This window comes from Rhinichthys klamathensis, unplaced genomic scaffold (genome assembly GCF_029890125.1).
Source record: "Rhinichthys klamathensis goyatoka isolate OS25496 unplaced genomic scaffold, OSU_Roscu_1.1 h1tg000115l_1, whole genome shotgun sequence".
NCBI lineage: Eukaryota > Metazoa > Chordata > Actinopteri > Cypriniformes > Leuciscidae > Rhinichthys > Rhinichthys klamathensis.
Window position 1 is genome coordinate 2,282 of NW_026606652.1, and position 16,591 is coordinate 18,872.

General features: G+C 37.8%; 1 protein-coding gene across 1 annotated transcript; it reads right to left on the reverse strand.

Annotated features, from left to right (window-relative positions):
* Positions 1-5,591: 5,591 nt before the first annotated feature.
* Positions 5,592-11,129, reverse strand: LOC130088211 (collagen alpha-1(XIX) chain-like). The gene is made up of 5 exons (XM_056254876.1): positions 10,957-11,129; positions 9,307-9,431; positions 7,333-7,404; positions 5,839-5,938; positions 5,592-5,676 (listed from the first exon to the last, which is right to left on the reverse strand). Coding segments are annotated over exons 1-5 (384 nt in total). The 5' UTR covers positions 10,959-11,129.
* Positions 11,130-16,591: the final 5,462 nt, after the last annotated feature.

A 16,591-nucleotide genomic window follows, 5' to 3' on the forward strand; every position in this document is an offset into this window, starting at 1 on the left:
GAATATTCTTATAGCCTCTCCTTTGCAAGCCGCAGAAGAAATAAAGTCATGAAGGTTTGAAAAGTCATGAGGATTCCAAGAGAACATTTATCTAGACATGGAAATAAATACGCGTACAATAATAGCTTAAAAAAAAAGACTTTTATGGATTTGCTGAGTAATTGATTTCATTACTACAATCCTAAATTAGACTTAATACAACCAGCCGGTGGAATGGACTTGTGCCGAGTGAGACCTCATAAGTGAGGGCAGTGTTTCGAAGCGCACCAACCTGGGCACTGTGACATCAATTCACTTCATCACTGAGCTGTTAAATAGGGACATCAGAGGCCATATGCCAAATATGATGGGATGCAACACTCTAACACAGCCCATATTAAACTAATCTCGGAACATTCAGATGAATAAACAAATACATGCTGCCATTGCTACAAAAAGCCTCTCACGGTTGCTATAAGTTTGTTCAACCATGCTTAACAATGGGACATTGATATGGTAAAGTAATGTATGGTAACGTAACATAATATAAATCAGTGAAGAGTGAAATTTGGGCACTTCTACTGGCACAGCACTGAAGAAAAATAATAATAATAATAAAACATTCCACAAGTCTTCCATTGTCAATGCGACCCCAAACTTATACAATTATTTGAGTCAGCATTCGGTTTCATTTTGGCCATTCAAATAAATAGATTGCAATTGTGTTTGGTGGTTTTGTGCCGATAGTGGCACATCAATTATAGACTTCACCTTTAAGAGTTTCATTTTGGTCTCAAAAAAAGGAAAGAAAGAAATTAGTCAGCCCACATAGAAACAGCAACTTTAAGAAAAGTTGGTCAGAAGCTGAATAAATGTGTGGTATGCCTACTCTAGTAGGTAGTGCCTTTAATCAACCACTCAGTTAGGACTACTGGGCAAACGTCACGTCATGCGATTAATATTCATGAGCTAAGCTCATAAGCTTTATATTGTGCTCCCCCCAACACTTTTCAGATCGTTCCCACGCTCCTTTCCTCTAATAAAAATGAATACCAAACATGCAATTAACACATCTTAGCAGAATCATCTGTGAAACAACTAATGGAAAATAGTCTGGGGGAGTGGAGCCTTCTCTTTCCATGTGACTGTATCATTTCCTGCAAGTAAAGTGAGAGATGTTTGGAGTTTGTGCTGGGGACTCTTTGACCCCTCTTCTGCACCCCTTCGACACATCCAGCTGACTAACACCATCACCTGTCAGATATCAGCTTAATTGAGGTCTGGCAGGGTGTGTGTATGTGTCTGTACGGGGGTCCTGGTAGACAACTTGGCATTCTCGTCCCCCAAAACCGCACTCCACCTCCAGCCAGGGAGACTCACAGTTGTTCCCTGAGGGCCGGTCTGAGCAGCAGAGAGAAAGCCCCACAGCAGGCCGCTGACCACCAAGCGTTAGATAGAGCAACAGATCGCAAATCATTTGACCCACGGCCCCTTCAGGGTCCCGGGGAGCAAACAGTGCGTTAACAGTTGTTTAAAAAAAAACGCTAAAAATATCCTCCCTTTCCCTGTGCAGATAACTGGGTGTTATTTTTCACTGGTGAAACGTGTGGAGGTACAAGAAACATCCACTGGGTTGCTGAATCTCTATGGCCAACCCAGCAGGTGTGCTTGAAACCACAGAGAATAAGACTGTGATGAAACACAAATTAACAAATGACCTACAAATGCTAAACAATGTGCGCAATGCACCGTGTGTTTCCATACTAGGATAAAGTGACCCCAAAATCGTAGACTTTCGGACAGTTAGTGTATTAATCTTATTGCTTTAGATAAATTATCAAACCAAGTGGTATTTGCAAAAACAAATTATGCTAGACCTTTTCTCAGAACCTCTTCTAGCAATTACATTTAATTAGCTGGTCCCATGGACATTTTTAATGGATTTATGTTGTCAGTTGTCCTTAAGTTCACACAGATGTAGCCCATCACTTTAAACATACTGAAAGTGTCCAAATGTTTTGTCTTAATCTTGAACAGTATCCTAAAGCAATAAGTAAGGAGAGGCTGTGTGATACAGAGGTTTTATCACAAGAAGAAATGTGACAACCTGAAAAAAAAAAATATACACTACAGTTCAAACGGGGGGGTTCAAACAAATACATATTTGTATTCATCAAGGACACATTGATTAAATGTTAAATGTCAAAGGTGACAGTAAAGACATTTATAATGTTACAAAAGATTCAAAGAATTCAAAAGTTTGTATTCAAAGAATCGTAAAAATCCCCCGATTTTTTTACTCCACAAAATTTGTTTTGTTTCCACAAAAAATATTAAGCAGCACAACGGTTTTCAACATTGATAATAATAAAGAAATATCTCTTGAGCACCAAATCAGCATATTAGAATGATTTGTGAAGGATCATGTGACACTGAAGATTGAAAATTCAGCAATATTTCACAACATTAGTTTTTACTGTATTTTTTATCAAATAAATGTAGTCTTGGGGAGCAAAATAGATTTCTTTCAAAAACACACAAACAAAACAACAACTTCTGAATGGTAGTGTACTGATATTCAATAAACTGCAATACTGTTCACTATTCATGGTTGAAATTATTTGCAGCAAATTTAACAACAGCTTACAATAATTATATTTTGCTTGTGAAGCACACCTATATGGAAGCTTGTTTCCGCCCCAGAATGAAAAATAAAAAAGGTAATTGCGACTTTTTATCTCACAATTCTGACTTTTTTTCTTACAATTGCGAGTTTACATCTTGCAATTCTGACTTTATTTCTCACAATATGCGAAAATATAAAGTCGCTATTGTGTGTTGTAAAGTCAGAATGGCGTGAAATAAAGTCGCAATTGCGTGTTATAAAGTCAGAATTGCGAGATATAAAGTCAGAATTGATTGATATAAAGTCGCAATTGCGTGTTGTAAAGTCAGAATTGCGTGAAATAAAGTCGCAATTGCGTGTTATAAAGTCAGAATTGCGAGATATAAAGTCAGAATTGCGAGATATAAAGTCAGAATTGATTGATATAAAGTCGCAATTGCGTGTTGTAAAGTCAGAATTGCGAGATATAAAGTCAGAATTGATTGATATAAAGTCGCAATTGCGTGTTGTAAAGTCAGAATTGCGTGAAATAAAGTCGCAATTGCGTGTTATAAAGTCAGAATTGCGAGATATAAAGTCAGAATTGATTGATAAAAAGTCGAAATTGCGTGTTGTAAAGTCAGAATTGTGAGATATAAACTATTCTGAGGGGGGAAAAAGTTAGTCTTTTTTGCCCCTTAGAATTGGCCTGATAACTCGCAATTGCGAGTTTATATCTCACAATTCTGAGAAAAGATGTCAGAATTTCGAGATATAAACTCGCAATTATGTGTTATAAAGTCAGAATTGCGAGATGTAAACTCGCAATTGTGAGAAAAAAAGTTCTGTCTTTTTTTCTCGCAATTGCGACTTTATTTCTCATAATTGCGGCTTTATATCTCGCAATTGCGACTTTATTTCTCAGAATTGCGACTATCTCGCAATTGCGACTTTATTTCTCAGAATTGCGACTTTATATCTCGCAATTGTGAGATAAAAAGTCGCAATTATTTAAAAAAAAAAATTTTATTCAGTGGCGGAAACAAGCTTCCATACACCTATGCTATCTTTCTTAAATAAATGCCAATAGGTTTGTCCACTGTGCAGTAAAAGACAGGAAAATAAAGCTGCGCTCCAGAAAAATCTGAATCTTCCTAGTTGAAAATTACCACTTGATCAACCCCGACACAGAAGATAAAAATTTCCAAGATTCTGGCAACAATCATTGAGGAAAACTATTACTGTTATATTACTATTTTATATATTATTGTTAAGAAAAAAGTTATAAACTAGAAAAACAAATCCCACATACTACTCAAGTCTGAATAACTGAATAAAATATTTAAAGTCCCCCTGTGGTGAAAATCAAGCTTTTAATGTTGTTTACATGTTTATATGGTGTTTTTAATATGGTTCAAGACAAACCATGTGTAAATTCATAAGTCAACACCATTTCTAGTGTAGTTTAGTAGTTTCTCCTTAAAACTGCAGTGAAGCGAAGACAGTCTAATAAACGCGGTTTGAAATCGCTTGTGTTTCTGACGTCACAAACAACCTTGTAACCAATCACGTCAACGTGTGATCGTCAACAAGTGGATCTCTGAGTGGAGGCGGGGCTAATTTGCATATTCATAGAATCGCGTATACTAAATGAGGCAGGGGAGTTACATTCAAGCTATTTTAAGGCATTCAAGGAAAAAACATTTCATTTTGGTGATCAAAGATGAGTTTTAATTGATAAAATGATTGACTACAGGGGGACTTTAATAATAAATATTTTCTAGTTTATATTCATATTGTAATTTCACTCATCCCACCTACGGCTGATTTGGGAGTGTGAGGCACTATATATTTAAGAAAAAGTAAACCAAAACTACAAATACAGCCTATTTCTTACATGTATGCATTTGGCAGATGCTTTTATCACAAGCGATTTACATTGCATTCAAGTTGTATTTGATCAGTTCATGCATTCCCTAGGAATCAAACCCAAGACCTAGGCATTGCCAGAGACATTGTTTTCACTTTTTGTCAGATGTTTTTAGTGCAAACACTACACTTTTATGTTTGTGTCATAATTAGCATAATTAGTCATGTTTGACCATGACGTATGACCGACTGGAACGCTTTGAAGTCGGAAATGGCGAATTTTAACCTCAGTCTTCCCCCATATCTGACTTTGTCTGGAGCGCGCCAATCCCACCGGTTTTTCACCGGAATACAAAGGAGTTCTTTTGAGCATCAATTTGAACTCACATGAGCTCTTTGGATTCATATGCTGTGGGTTCTTGTGGTCTGGACAACTTGATTTTGCCGGAACACAGCGTACATAACATGCATAGATGTCCAAGGCTGTTAAGTAGATTAAACATACCTGCAATGTCTAACTAACTTAGAAGCCTTCCTTGAACTTGGTGTCACCCTTGAGCTGTAAGTTATTAGAGTCATTGTAAGGCAATTAATATACAGGACATGATTCCCCATTACAGCTTGATTTCTCTTCTAGGCGGCAGTCCATTACAGTCACCTCTCTTTCTCCTTGGTCGAGCCCACTGCCCACGGTCTGCAAATTAATTCTGTCCAAATTATTCAACATGTCTCACGGCCCACCTCACAGTTTATTCTTATTAGCCAATGCGAGGGGAATTATCTCAGCGAGCTCGTGATATCTGGGTCATTCCATGTCAACACACCATTAAAAGCATCCGCGACATCTACATAGTCTTTCTACCGGATATCATCTGAAGTGAAAGCAAGCTTACACCATGAGAAAATATCGGTTTGCTCTGCAGGAACCCAATAACGGCCTGGCATATTATCAAAAACCTGAGAGGCGGAAGCTCGTGCGAACCGCTTTGAGAATGCAGTTTGTTCAGCTAGGCAACCAACGCTCTGTCCCGTACCGGCCTCTCATGGAGATTTATATGAGAAGCTGTCAGAAAGGCGAACCGAAACACGCAACATGTGGATGCGGGCATTAATTCAAACTCCCTTCATAACATGCTCATCACACCACTGATTCTGCAAGGAACTGTCCTGCGTTCTGCTCTCCAGATGCGAGAAGATTCTGCACATCATCGATCACATCCAAACTATGTAAACATATGGATATGCACATTTGCTGCAATAACTTCCAGCTTAGCCATCACAGTTAGCTCTACGTTGTTTTCAGACAAAACGACCATCTGACTGATGTGCGAGTGGAAAAGTAAAAGGCACAATATTAAAACCTCATCAATATTCGCAGAACTTACTCTGTTGGTTTAAACAGGGGTTTGCTCCCCAGTCTAAACAATAGCCTGTCGTCCGTCACCATGCCTTTTCTCAGAAGGAACTTCTCAGCTAAATCGAATCCTGTAAACAAGAGGAGAAAAAGAAAAACATACATTACATTTATGCATTTGCCAGTCCAAAGCATTTGAGTGTAAACATTTTGGGAATTGAAAACATGACCTTAGTGCTGTTAGCACAATGTTCTGCTAAAGAACCAACGTTAGCTTCAGGCTAAAGAGATTTTTACTAAATGTTGTCCCATACAAACTGCTGAACACGCATTTGTAGTCTGTTATGGGGAATGATTAGTGTTAGCAAGGCATCACTGTATTGTTATTCATCAAAAATTCTGGTTTTATGGCCTGTCATAAACCTCTAAGTATTAAACTTCTGCAATTTGTACAGACTCCATTCAAACTTTATTTTGTAGATCATTGCAGCCTTTAGACACATTGTTTTGATACACTTTATACTTTTTTGATAATCTGACAGAATAGCAAATCTAACACACAATCCATGGCATTGTGATATTTGCATGTTCTTGCATTCATTTGTATATTAAATAGTGATTGTTTTTTTCTTTCATGCTATCTATTGAACCATTAACAATACCGTTAATAGTGTAAAACTTAAGTTTTTTTGGAATAAATGTATAGTTTTATTTAGCAAGTATGCATTAAATTGATCCAAAATTTCTACTTCAAATAAAGCAGCGCTGTTTTTAACATAAGAAATATTTCTTGAGCGCCAAATCAGCATAAAAGTTTGATTTCTGAAGAATCATGAGACAGATGAGAGTAATGGTTCATTACACACACACATTGCATTGTAAAATGTATAGGTAGATGCCACATCCGACCACTCCAGACACTTCTGCACGCCCACCATTTTGGAACTGTCAACGTGTCGTCACTCACAGTAAAAATCAATGATGCCACAACATTGCGTAGCTTCTGGTTGTGAAACCGCCTAGATTTAAATTCCTGAAGAAATGGAATAACCTTTCACAGGTGAGAATGTGTTTTTATATGTATTAGAACTTTTAACTATGGCACTTAATGTTTTTACTTTTACTATGGTCAGTTTTTAATGTCGTGTTAGCTGACGCCTTCATCTTGTTGTATTGTGTTTGTTTAGCAAAATCATACATGGTTCTAACTACGGCAGACAGACAGTCAACTTGCTCTTGAATGTTCACGTACCGCCTTTGACCGTTTCAATATGGCGGACGGCTTACGTATAGTGGCCCTCTCAAAAACTAAGCTTACCTACAACAGAATTCATTAGCTGGCTTGCAAGAACTGGTATTTCTTCAGGAAATGCTAAATTAGCTGTACAAACTGCTCTTGTCAGCTTCAGCCATGTACAACATTAGGGATGTTTTAAACAGCCTGCAGTTTGATGTTTAACAGCACTGCATACGGATGAGCTGTGCTTGATTTCTGTTTGTATATACAGTGTATCTTTGTTTGTACCTGTGAATTCTCTGTGAATGTTCACACTGGTATGCCATATCTCCTCCAGCTTTAAGGATGGACATGTATGATCTGCAGAAGAGAGGAATATTATACATTAATGAAGCAATTGAACTGTTAAGGGTTTCAGCTTGTTTACAGTTGTCACATTTTACTACAGATAATATTTCTCAGGGTAGGTTTATTTTTGAAAATATTTTTTTTTTGTATGACATACCTTAAAGTCTTGGCTACAAAAAAAAAGTCATTCCAAAAATTCTTACACAGGAAATGATGATTTACTGTAAAAACTTTGATTAGAAGCAAAAAAACAAAACAAAAAAAAAGTATTTGAAAATCAGACGTTGCTTTAAAGAAGGAAAGAACTACAATTCCAAGGAGCATTGCAAATGACAATCAAAATAAAAAAAATGATGGATAAATATAAAACTATTGATTTGATTGAAATGATTGAATATGTTGATTGAAGATGTTGAAACAATATATTGAACATTTATTGGAAAATATGCATATTTATATACACATATTTAAATAGTTTGTGAGCATACGGAGACTGACTATTAAAATAATTTGCAGAGCTTCATGGAAGTGTGCAGGCGGTTATTTTGGTGTGATTTCCCGGTGGAATTTGTTCAGAATCATGGTTAAATGTAGGTTTTCATCAATAATTCTGCTGTTATACATGATTCTTTTAAATAATATGAGCTGATGGCTTCAGACAAAAACATACATCAATCAACAACCTTGTAGCTCACAGTCGGTCTGTATTCAACAGTTTATAAGTTAAAGTTAAAAATCAATTCCCCAATGGAGAAAATAAATATGATTTTTATCTTTATTTTCTGAAACCCCACTTGTTTACTCTATTACAGTCTTTTCATTGAAGCTGAGCCAGCAAAACAACTATGAAAAAGCAAACATACTATACAAATGTAACATCCAAAACCATCAAACCATTGCTTTGGTTGACAGATATTGTAAATTAATAAACTGTGATCAAAATTGCAAAATGACAACTTGCCCCAACCTGCTATTTATTTAAACCACCCCGTTCAACACAATTACATTTTTGAGTCAAAATCCACCTTTGTTATATAGCTGATTTAATAATTCAGTAGTTACTGAAGTAGTAGACTTGTTACTGAGACCCCAATGACCCCTAGCCCGGTCAACCCACCAATGACATTGGCAGCCTGACATTGCTGAAGGACGAATTCTTCTTCATCAAGAACAACTATACCAAATAAAGAGAATGCTCACACAGACACAAATGAAAAAACACACAAACATATCTCCATCCACAGCCGCACACCCACAAAACACAGCATTAACAGGAAATTCCAAAAATCAGCACATCTGCTGGCAAACTGCCGACTCTTAAGGAGTAGGAGCACATGCTGTAAATCCTCTCTAAATCTCTTCCTGGATGTCACGCTCGCACAGTGGATCACGGGAGATAGCAATCCACTCAGCTGGCAAAAATATTGCTTGCCTGTCCTCTTGTTCAGGGGACTCTCATTCGTGGGCATTTACACTGTGCAATAATATTCCTTAAATCGCCCCAGGTTAATCTGAATGGGGCCGATAAAGCAATTCTATCGGACACATAACACCACAGCGGATGTGTCCTGGTGCCTTCTGACTAATGCCACCCAGGTCAAGGGCTTGACACCATGTCCTCGCAAGAAGGAATTTCAAATAGCTGTGCAAGAGTCCCTGCTTCTTAAAGAAGGGCGAGACGCCTTTCATCACAAACAATTCATTTGCATACAAGGATTCCAAACAAGAAAGCCGAAACAGAGCGCTAATTAAAGTCGATGACAGGGGCGCTCTGCACCCCGAGCGGTGAAGTCAACATTGACCTCTCGTGCGGAGACGAACAAGGCTTGGAAACCAAACAGACGTAATCTCTTCTAATCAAACCTTTTGTAAACGGACAAGAATAAGCAAACATCTTAGTGACAGCATACGTACCTATTCTCTCATTCACTGCCATTCCTGAAGTAAAAGGAATGGAATTTACGATCCACAGGAAAACAGTCCATCTGAGATAGTGATTCATGTCGTCTCTGGCACATGAGAAAGGGCCCCTTGAAAACCTAGAAATAGAAAACAACGTCACTTTTACAACTCTTTGATGCTCTTCTGGGTAACGCAACACTTGTTACTGTCTGTATGATGACTGATTGCTTTTCTTTTTGATGTGCCTTCACAATTCAGTTCCTTTTCATTAGGTTTTACTGATAAACAACATTTGAAACTAACTTGAGCGTCCTATAATCAAGGATAATCACTATCAAATGGATATTAGCTACTCTATCTGATAAAATAAGCAGGAACAGATCATGCTGTGTAAAAATCATCTAGCACTTCAATTATGTGGTGAAACGTCTTAAAGCAAAATGTCAAGTGTGACATTTCACTCCTCAGAATAAACTCCAGGCCAGAGTAAGTTTCCAGCATGAGGTGCTTCTGGGGACCCAGTGCCAGATTCCTGTAAACTAATACGATCCGTTACCCACCGCTGACTGTTGTTATTGAGCTCTTAAGTAACAGGGCAAACAAATTGCGCTAAATAATTAAACACTTGTGCTATGGAGTTTTAAAACACATGCAGTTTTGCAGGATACAATCATTAGTGCATCTCATAAACGTGGAATAAAGCGGTTTGTTGTGAGCTTCAAACTCAAGTTCAAAGTTTGAACTTTCAAGAAAGCAATATGATTTAAATTTGTGATATCTAATTAAAGCCAGGAATATTTTGTGAATAGAATGCAGTACTACATGGGTAGTGTAGTTTACACAATGTAATGTAGTGAATGAAAAAATTCAACCCCTAAAATAAAAAATAAAAATTAATTTGGAGTTCATTGCACTTATTTAACCACTTTTAAATGCTTTACTAATCAATAAAATCAAGCAAAAACTTATATCAATCAAAAATGACAATTTTTTGTAAAAGATAGATGGAAACCTATTACCGTGCTATTCTCTGATCATACAAGCGGTTCTTATTGCGCTATGTGGAATATTTGTACTTTTAAAAAGGAATTAAACACTTTATGCTTTCTTCATACTCATTTAAACCTAAAATATTGATTGTTAAAAAAGCTAATCTGCATGTTGTCAACTAACTGGTACACACTAAACAGTCATCTAAATTAGAGAAACGGTATAATTTTATCAATGCATTTATCCAACGTGAAGTTAAAACTAGAGTGTTGGTATCAGTATATTAATCCATCAATAGGCTAATAGTGCTCAAACGCCACGTGCACTTGTTTAATAATAAATCAAAATAGCTTCTTAAAACTTAATCCAAACTGACGAACAATAAACAACAATAAAAACATACAGCTGATGCCTAAATGTGTCACGTGCGTGGTCAAAAGCTACTGTTTACTGCAATTTCTCTGTGTAACCGAATGATGATATGACGATCTCTCTCTCTCCCTCTCTCTCTCTTCTTGAAGTACACGAACGCCGACAGCACAGGACTCACAGTGGCGTGTTAAACTCAGATGACATCAAACATGATCATTTAAAAAATGACACCGCACGCATACTGTGCAAAAACACCTACAAAGTCACAGCAACCGAGACAAATGAACACCGGCTACTTACATTTGCTGAGAAAGTTTATTATTCCAGCGTAAACACACAGCACAAGCAAAAATCCTGTTGGGCTAATTAGCGCATTTTAGGCAGCTATGGGTCCAAAGCACACTTGCAAATAAAAGTGAGAATGAAAGCTCGTGCAGGAACCGTGTCCTTATTTGTCGCACTGCCTGACCCTCCCACCCACTCATTAGAGAAGCACACATCAGGACGGACAGGACACTCTCAGGGGCTCCCTGTGGAACACGCTACAGCACACACAGGGTACTTCACCAATAGCAGGGAGACTAACTTTTCTTTTTAATTAGAGGTCAACATTTTAAGAAAAACTTTAAATAAAAAGTGAGAACATTTATATTTTATGTGCTTAAGTTTTTCCACATTTTTTTTTAATTGTATAAATTTTTTATTGTTAATAAAATGTCAACTGCAAGTATAATATTTATAATAGAATTTAACAAAATATAATTTGATGAAAACGTTGTGGGAAATAGTGGAAGTACCTTTTAAAAAAGCATTTTGTAATGTAAAAATTACATTGATTTTGTTTGTCCATTAATATATAGGCTATTAATATATACAGTATTTTAACGGAATTCTGGATGGGATTTTTATTATATTATTATAATATAATATAATATAATATAATATAACATTACATTACATTACATTACATTACATTACATTACATTATATTAAATTATATTATATTATATTATGTTTATGTTTATGTTATATTAAATTATATAATATTATATTATAATATAATATTATATTATATTATAGCCTATTATAGCCTATTATATTATATTATAGCCTTTTTATTATATAAATGAATGAAACCAGACAGCGTTACTCCATTTCATCAGCATAGGATATAACTCTATTTCTAGCACATACTTTAAAAATCTCAAGGCAACCTTAAAAAAAGGGATTTCAGCTAAACTGTAAAAACAATATTTGATACACATAACAGCGCAATTTGAAAGATATGGAAATATCAGCCAACGGTTTGGCTGACAAACATTTTAATTAAATGTAAAAACTTTAAGTATTGAAGTAAAAAAGTTAAGTATTGTCTTTTATTTTGACGTTTATATAGCTTTTATGTTGTATGCTCTGTCTTGTCCATGTTTTACTTTTTATTAATCCTGTCTTATTGTTGGTCATTTTTTATTAGTTTGTTTGTTTTTTATAATCATTGTTTCAGTTGGGCTTGTTATCTTGTGTATTTCATTCTATAAATACCACAAATATATATATTTTTTAAATAACAATTTATTACTAATTAACATAAATTAAAATAAATAAATAAATATAACTGAATAAATTATTTATTGCGAGTTTACACTGCACACACAATGCTTGCAACAAAAAAGCTTAGGATTTGAGTCAAAACTGAAAAATAACACTACAAATCCACAATATATTGAACACAAATCTTTAATATGTGGGAGATTTGTTACGGTGTTTGTGGTTGTGTTACTCAAGATATGAATTCCAGCACAGTCTATGGAGTTATCTGTCTGCAACCTGTTAATTCCTCTGGATGCTTTTATATCAATCTTCTACTTTTTAAAGGACTATTCCTTTGAAGCAGGGATTTGCAGTGCATTGTAATATCTCACCTGACCATCTGACTCTTCTGACCACTTTTGTGTTTACACAAGGCCCTCAACACTGATGAATAATGAGACACATTTTTAGGATTGTGTTTGTATTGGCCTTTTTAGTGTGTCTCCACACTACCATGCACCCCCCCCAACCCAGCTGCTTTCGGAACAGCTGTTTCTCAGACAAGGAATCAATGAGACTTCTCAGCTGTGATTCACTTGCAGACTTGCATTTCGGCTGTGATAGCATCATAATGTCCCCTGTGTTCTGTTAAAGAATGTCCCACCATCAAGAAACAACCACCTTAAGCCTGGAGATGGAAATTTCAGAACTAGAACAACATGTAAGAAAACATGCTGGCCATGCTGACCCAGAATCAAACTTCCCTGCCTAGATCAAGATCAATATCTCTTGTGCTTATTACCCTGGGTGATGACAAATACAGTTTGAGTATACACTAGTGAAAATGCTAATATATATATATGGATGGAAACGCCAAGATGTGCATAAATTCTAAAAATGCGCATAATAAAACGTATGTGCTCAATTGAGTCGGATTCTTGAAAAAAAAAATTATCCGTTAAGAAATTATACATAAACTACAATGGAAACACAGTTACAGAATAAATTCCTCAATGCGGATCAAAAATGTAATGTGAGTTTGCGTAATGGGACCTCCTAACTGAACTAACCAATGGACCAATCTTGTTGCAAAGCACCTGAAATTTTGTTTTGGTTGTTCTGAAATGCCTGAACAAAGTCTGTTGTCAAAGTGGTTTGGGAACACAGTCTTACACGACTGCATTCCCAAACAGTGGGCATGTGAAAGCAAGATAACATGATCACGTTTATTGCATTTCATCTGCACGCTCTGAGGTGCAAGTAATTTATTATATCAAAAATTATTATTTACAGTGGTTTCTGCCACTGAAGCAACTTCCTTTTTCTTATTGACATTCAGCATCAGTTTATCAGGAAGTGACGTTATTGTTCTCTTTGGCTCACTGGATGGAAACAGTGCTTTATTCGTAACTGTTTTATGCGATGTTTCCCATTTTGCACATAAGTTAAATTCGTAACTTTGAATGGAAACACACAGCTTCTTAATTATTATTGGTTAATGATTCTGTTCGTTCAGTTCCCTTCATGATCTGTTGCTATGGTTACTCACTGATTTAGTACTTAGTTCAGGTGTTCCTCATTTGATTAGACTTGTTTGCTAGCTCTATTTAATCCTACAGATTTAGCATTCATATGCTCAAGGCCTGTTTTCAGAGGGACTGGATGATGAATCAGTTTCTTCCTTCCGGTAAATGCGGTACTTCCTTGGTTGATTATTAACTATTTCCTCTGGTTGAATGGTTCAGATTTTGTTTTTGAGGAAGTGTATGAGGACAATGTATTCCATCATCCAGTCCCATTCTGAAAACATTTGGGCACTCCTGCTCACTCCGAGCCTTTGCCCGAGCCCCCCATGAACCTTATCACCCCCTCTCCCAAATCCGCTTCAGAGAGTGAAATTCCCAAATCCGCTCTAGTGAGTGAAATCCCAGAGTCCTTTCCATTGAGTGAAATCCCAGGCCCTGTCCCATTTCTCCCCCCTTTAAACTTCCACTTGGTTTTGAGTGCCCTCGAAAGTAAAGTCCCCTCAACGAGGGAAGTGGAGTTGAAGATCTTTCCCTATGAAATGGGACACCACTATATGCAAATTAGCGCGGCAATCCTCAATACGTCACGCGCAGCGTCAAAGTGTCTACTACTTCTACTACTATTTTCATTCATAAAATTGCCGGTTCCAGTTGTTGTGTTGCCTGTTGTGTGGGCTGTTTTCGTTTATCTACATCTGATGAATCAACAGAGAAGACATGTGGAATATAGAAGACGCATTTCCGGTAATTTTGCCATATATTTGTTTGTATCTGATCGTTTAGAAGCGCACACAAAACCCAAAGTTTGCTTGTCTAACAATAGTTGCAATCCGTTTCCGAACGCGCGCGCGCCGCCATGGGAACCGGGGCAACGTCTCTTGCGCGGATCATTGTGCTTTTAGTAGCTGTTTTTACCACCAACGTCCCGCAATTTAGAAACCGCAGACACGGCACTTTACAACAATCACCGATTGTGCTCAGTGCTGATTCTGACGTTAGGTTTGGGTTTAGAGAGAAATGACAGCGCGCTGTGAAGGGAAGATGATGCGCTAGACGAACGCGGCTAGTTTTGAATAATTTTACCTCACATATCTTCTTTTTATAATCCTTGGAAGCCAAAATCGAAAATAAAATTAGATTAACTAACTTACCCAGATCAGATGTATATTTGATTTGCTTTTGAAGCACTCGGCAGATATCATATGAACATCGTCAGATAGCTTCGTGAAATATTTTCTAACATTAGTGTTGAAAACTCAACAGTCCATTGGATGTGCATCAAACTAACATATTCCAACATATTTCGACATTTTAACATGCGTATTTGCGAAAATATACTTAAAATAAAATTGTTCCTTTCCAGCGGTGTCCGCCATCTTAGTTGAAAAATTTGACCGGCTCGCTGAGTTCGCAAGGTATCCTGGGTAATTTCATCTTCCACTTCGTTTTAAGCCTGCATCGGACCGCACTATGTTTTGAGGGTTGATTTTAAGGGGAGAATAGCACTCCCCCTGGCTCTTTGGAGTATTGGGACACCCTACCCCTACACGAGAACGCGCAAAAACAAGGGTTAGGGCAGAAATCTAGGGTAAGGGGAGGTATTGGGACGCAGCCCCAGAGTCCATTCCAGTGAGTGCAATTCCCGAGTCTGTTCCTGTGAAATTCTAGAGCCTGCTCTTCCTGTATCTTTCTCTTCCTGAGCCTGGTCCTTTCCTTGTATGTTGCTGCTACTATGTGTGTCTAGGCCACACACACATGCCTCCAGTCTTCCAGCCAGGAGCCGCAGAGCTCAGCCAGGAACTCAGTTGGATCCAGCGATCACTGAGTCAGAAATAACATCTGCTCTGTCACTGATGGCAATGGCTTGTTGTGTTAAAGCAACACCAAGTAACTTTTCCTCTGCGGTCGCCCTACAGGTTGGAAGCGGAATTGTCCATTACCGCTGTCGTAAATAATTTAGCCTACCACAACCTACTGTCGCACGCATGCTCGTTGTTTATCCAGCACCGGCTTTGGAATGAACGATGTCCACAGACAAGGTAGAGTATGTTACATGATTTCATGAAAGTATGATGTATTGCGACATCAGAAACGAAGAAAAACAAAATAATGACTATTGTGACACTTGACGTAAAGCAAGTCAAATTTGTAGTTTTCTTATGTCTCATTAGAACTACAGAAACGCGACCCGATCTGGCAATCTTACATAGCGTGGTTATAGCAGATATAGGACCGCAAAGCGAATCCAGAAGTGGCTTTCACCCTGTTATGACTTAATGAACCACTGAAACGATTTGGAAACGTTATTTTAAGGTAAAAAAATCTTACTTAGTGTTGCTTTAATTACAGCGAAGTTATCACCTCATTGCTGAGAAATATAATGTAGCGTAGCTTTCAGTAGTGAAGGTGTTTTATTTATAAAAGTCACGGGCAGAGGTTGAAAACCAGCAGGAGAACCATCAATCGCTTCGGGATATGAGGAGCGACCAGGACCGCCGTTTTGAAGCTCTCATCCAGGGGCAACAAGAGGACCGTGAGCTGTTCCGGAGCTTGCTGAGCCGGGAGGTTCGGACCGAAGCCTTTCCCTCCAGCTCTGCCACCGCCGCCGCTCACATGTCCCTCAGCAAAATGGGCCCCTTGGACGAGCCTGAGGCGTTCCTGGACCTCTTCGAGTGGACCGCGGAGGCATGTGAGTGGCCCCGTCCAGCTGGCCGGTGCGCCTGATTCCGCTGCTTTCGGGGGAGGCTCAGAAAGCTGCCCAAGAACTCCTGGTCCAGAACCTCCTGGCCTACGAAGACCTCAAGAAGGCCATCCTCCAAAGGGTTGGCCTGAGCCCGGAGCAACATCGCCAACGCTTCCGCTCGATACAGTTGGAAGAA

What these genes read in the sequence shown, in the direction of transcription:
- LOC130088211 (XM_056254876.1), bottom strand. An exon ending in GGCAGTGAATGAGAGAATAG is followed by an intron (nt 7,405 to 9,306) that starts GTACGTATGCTG and finishes TCTCTTCTGCAG; the next exon opens with ATCATACATGTCCATCCTTA. An exon ending in CCCCTGTTTAAACCAACAGA is followed by an intron (nt 5,677 to 5,838) that starts GTAAGTTCTGCG and finishes ATGTTTACATAG; the next exon opens with TTTGGATGTGATCGATGATG.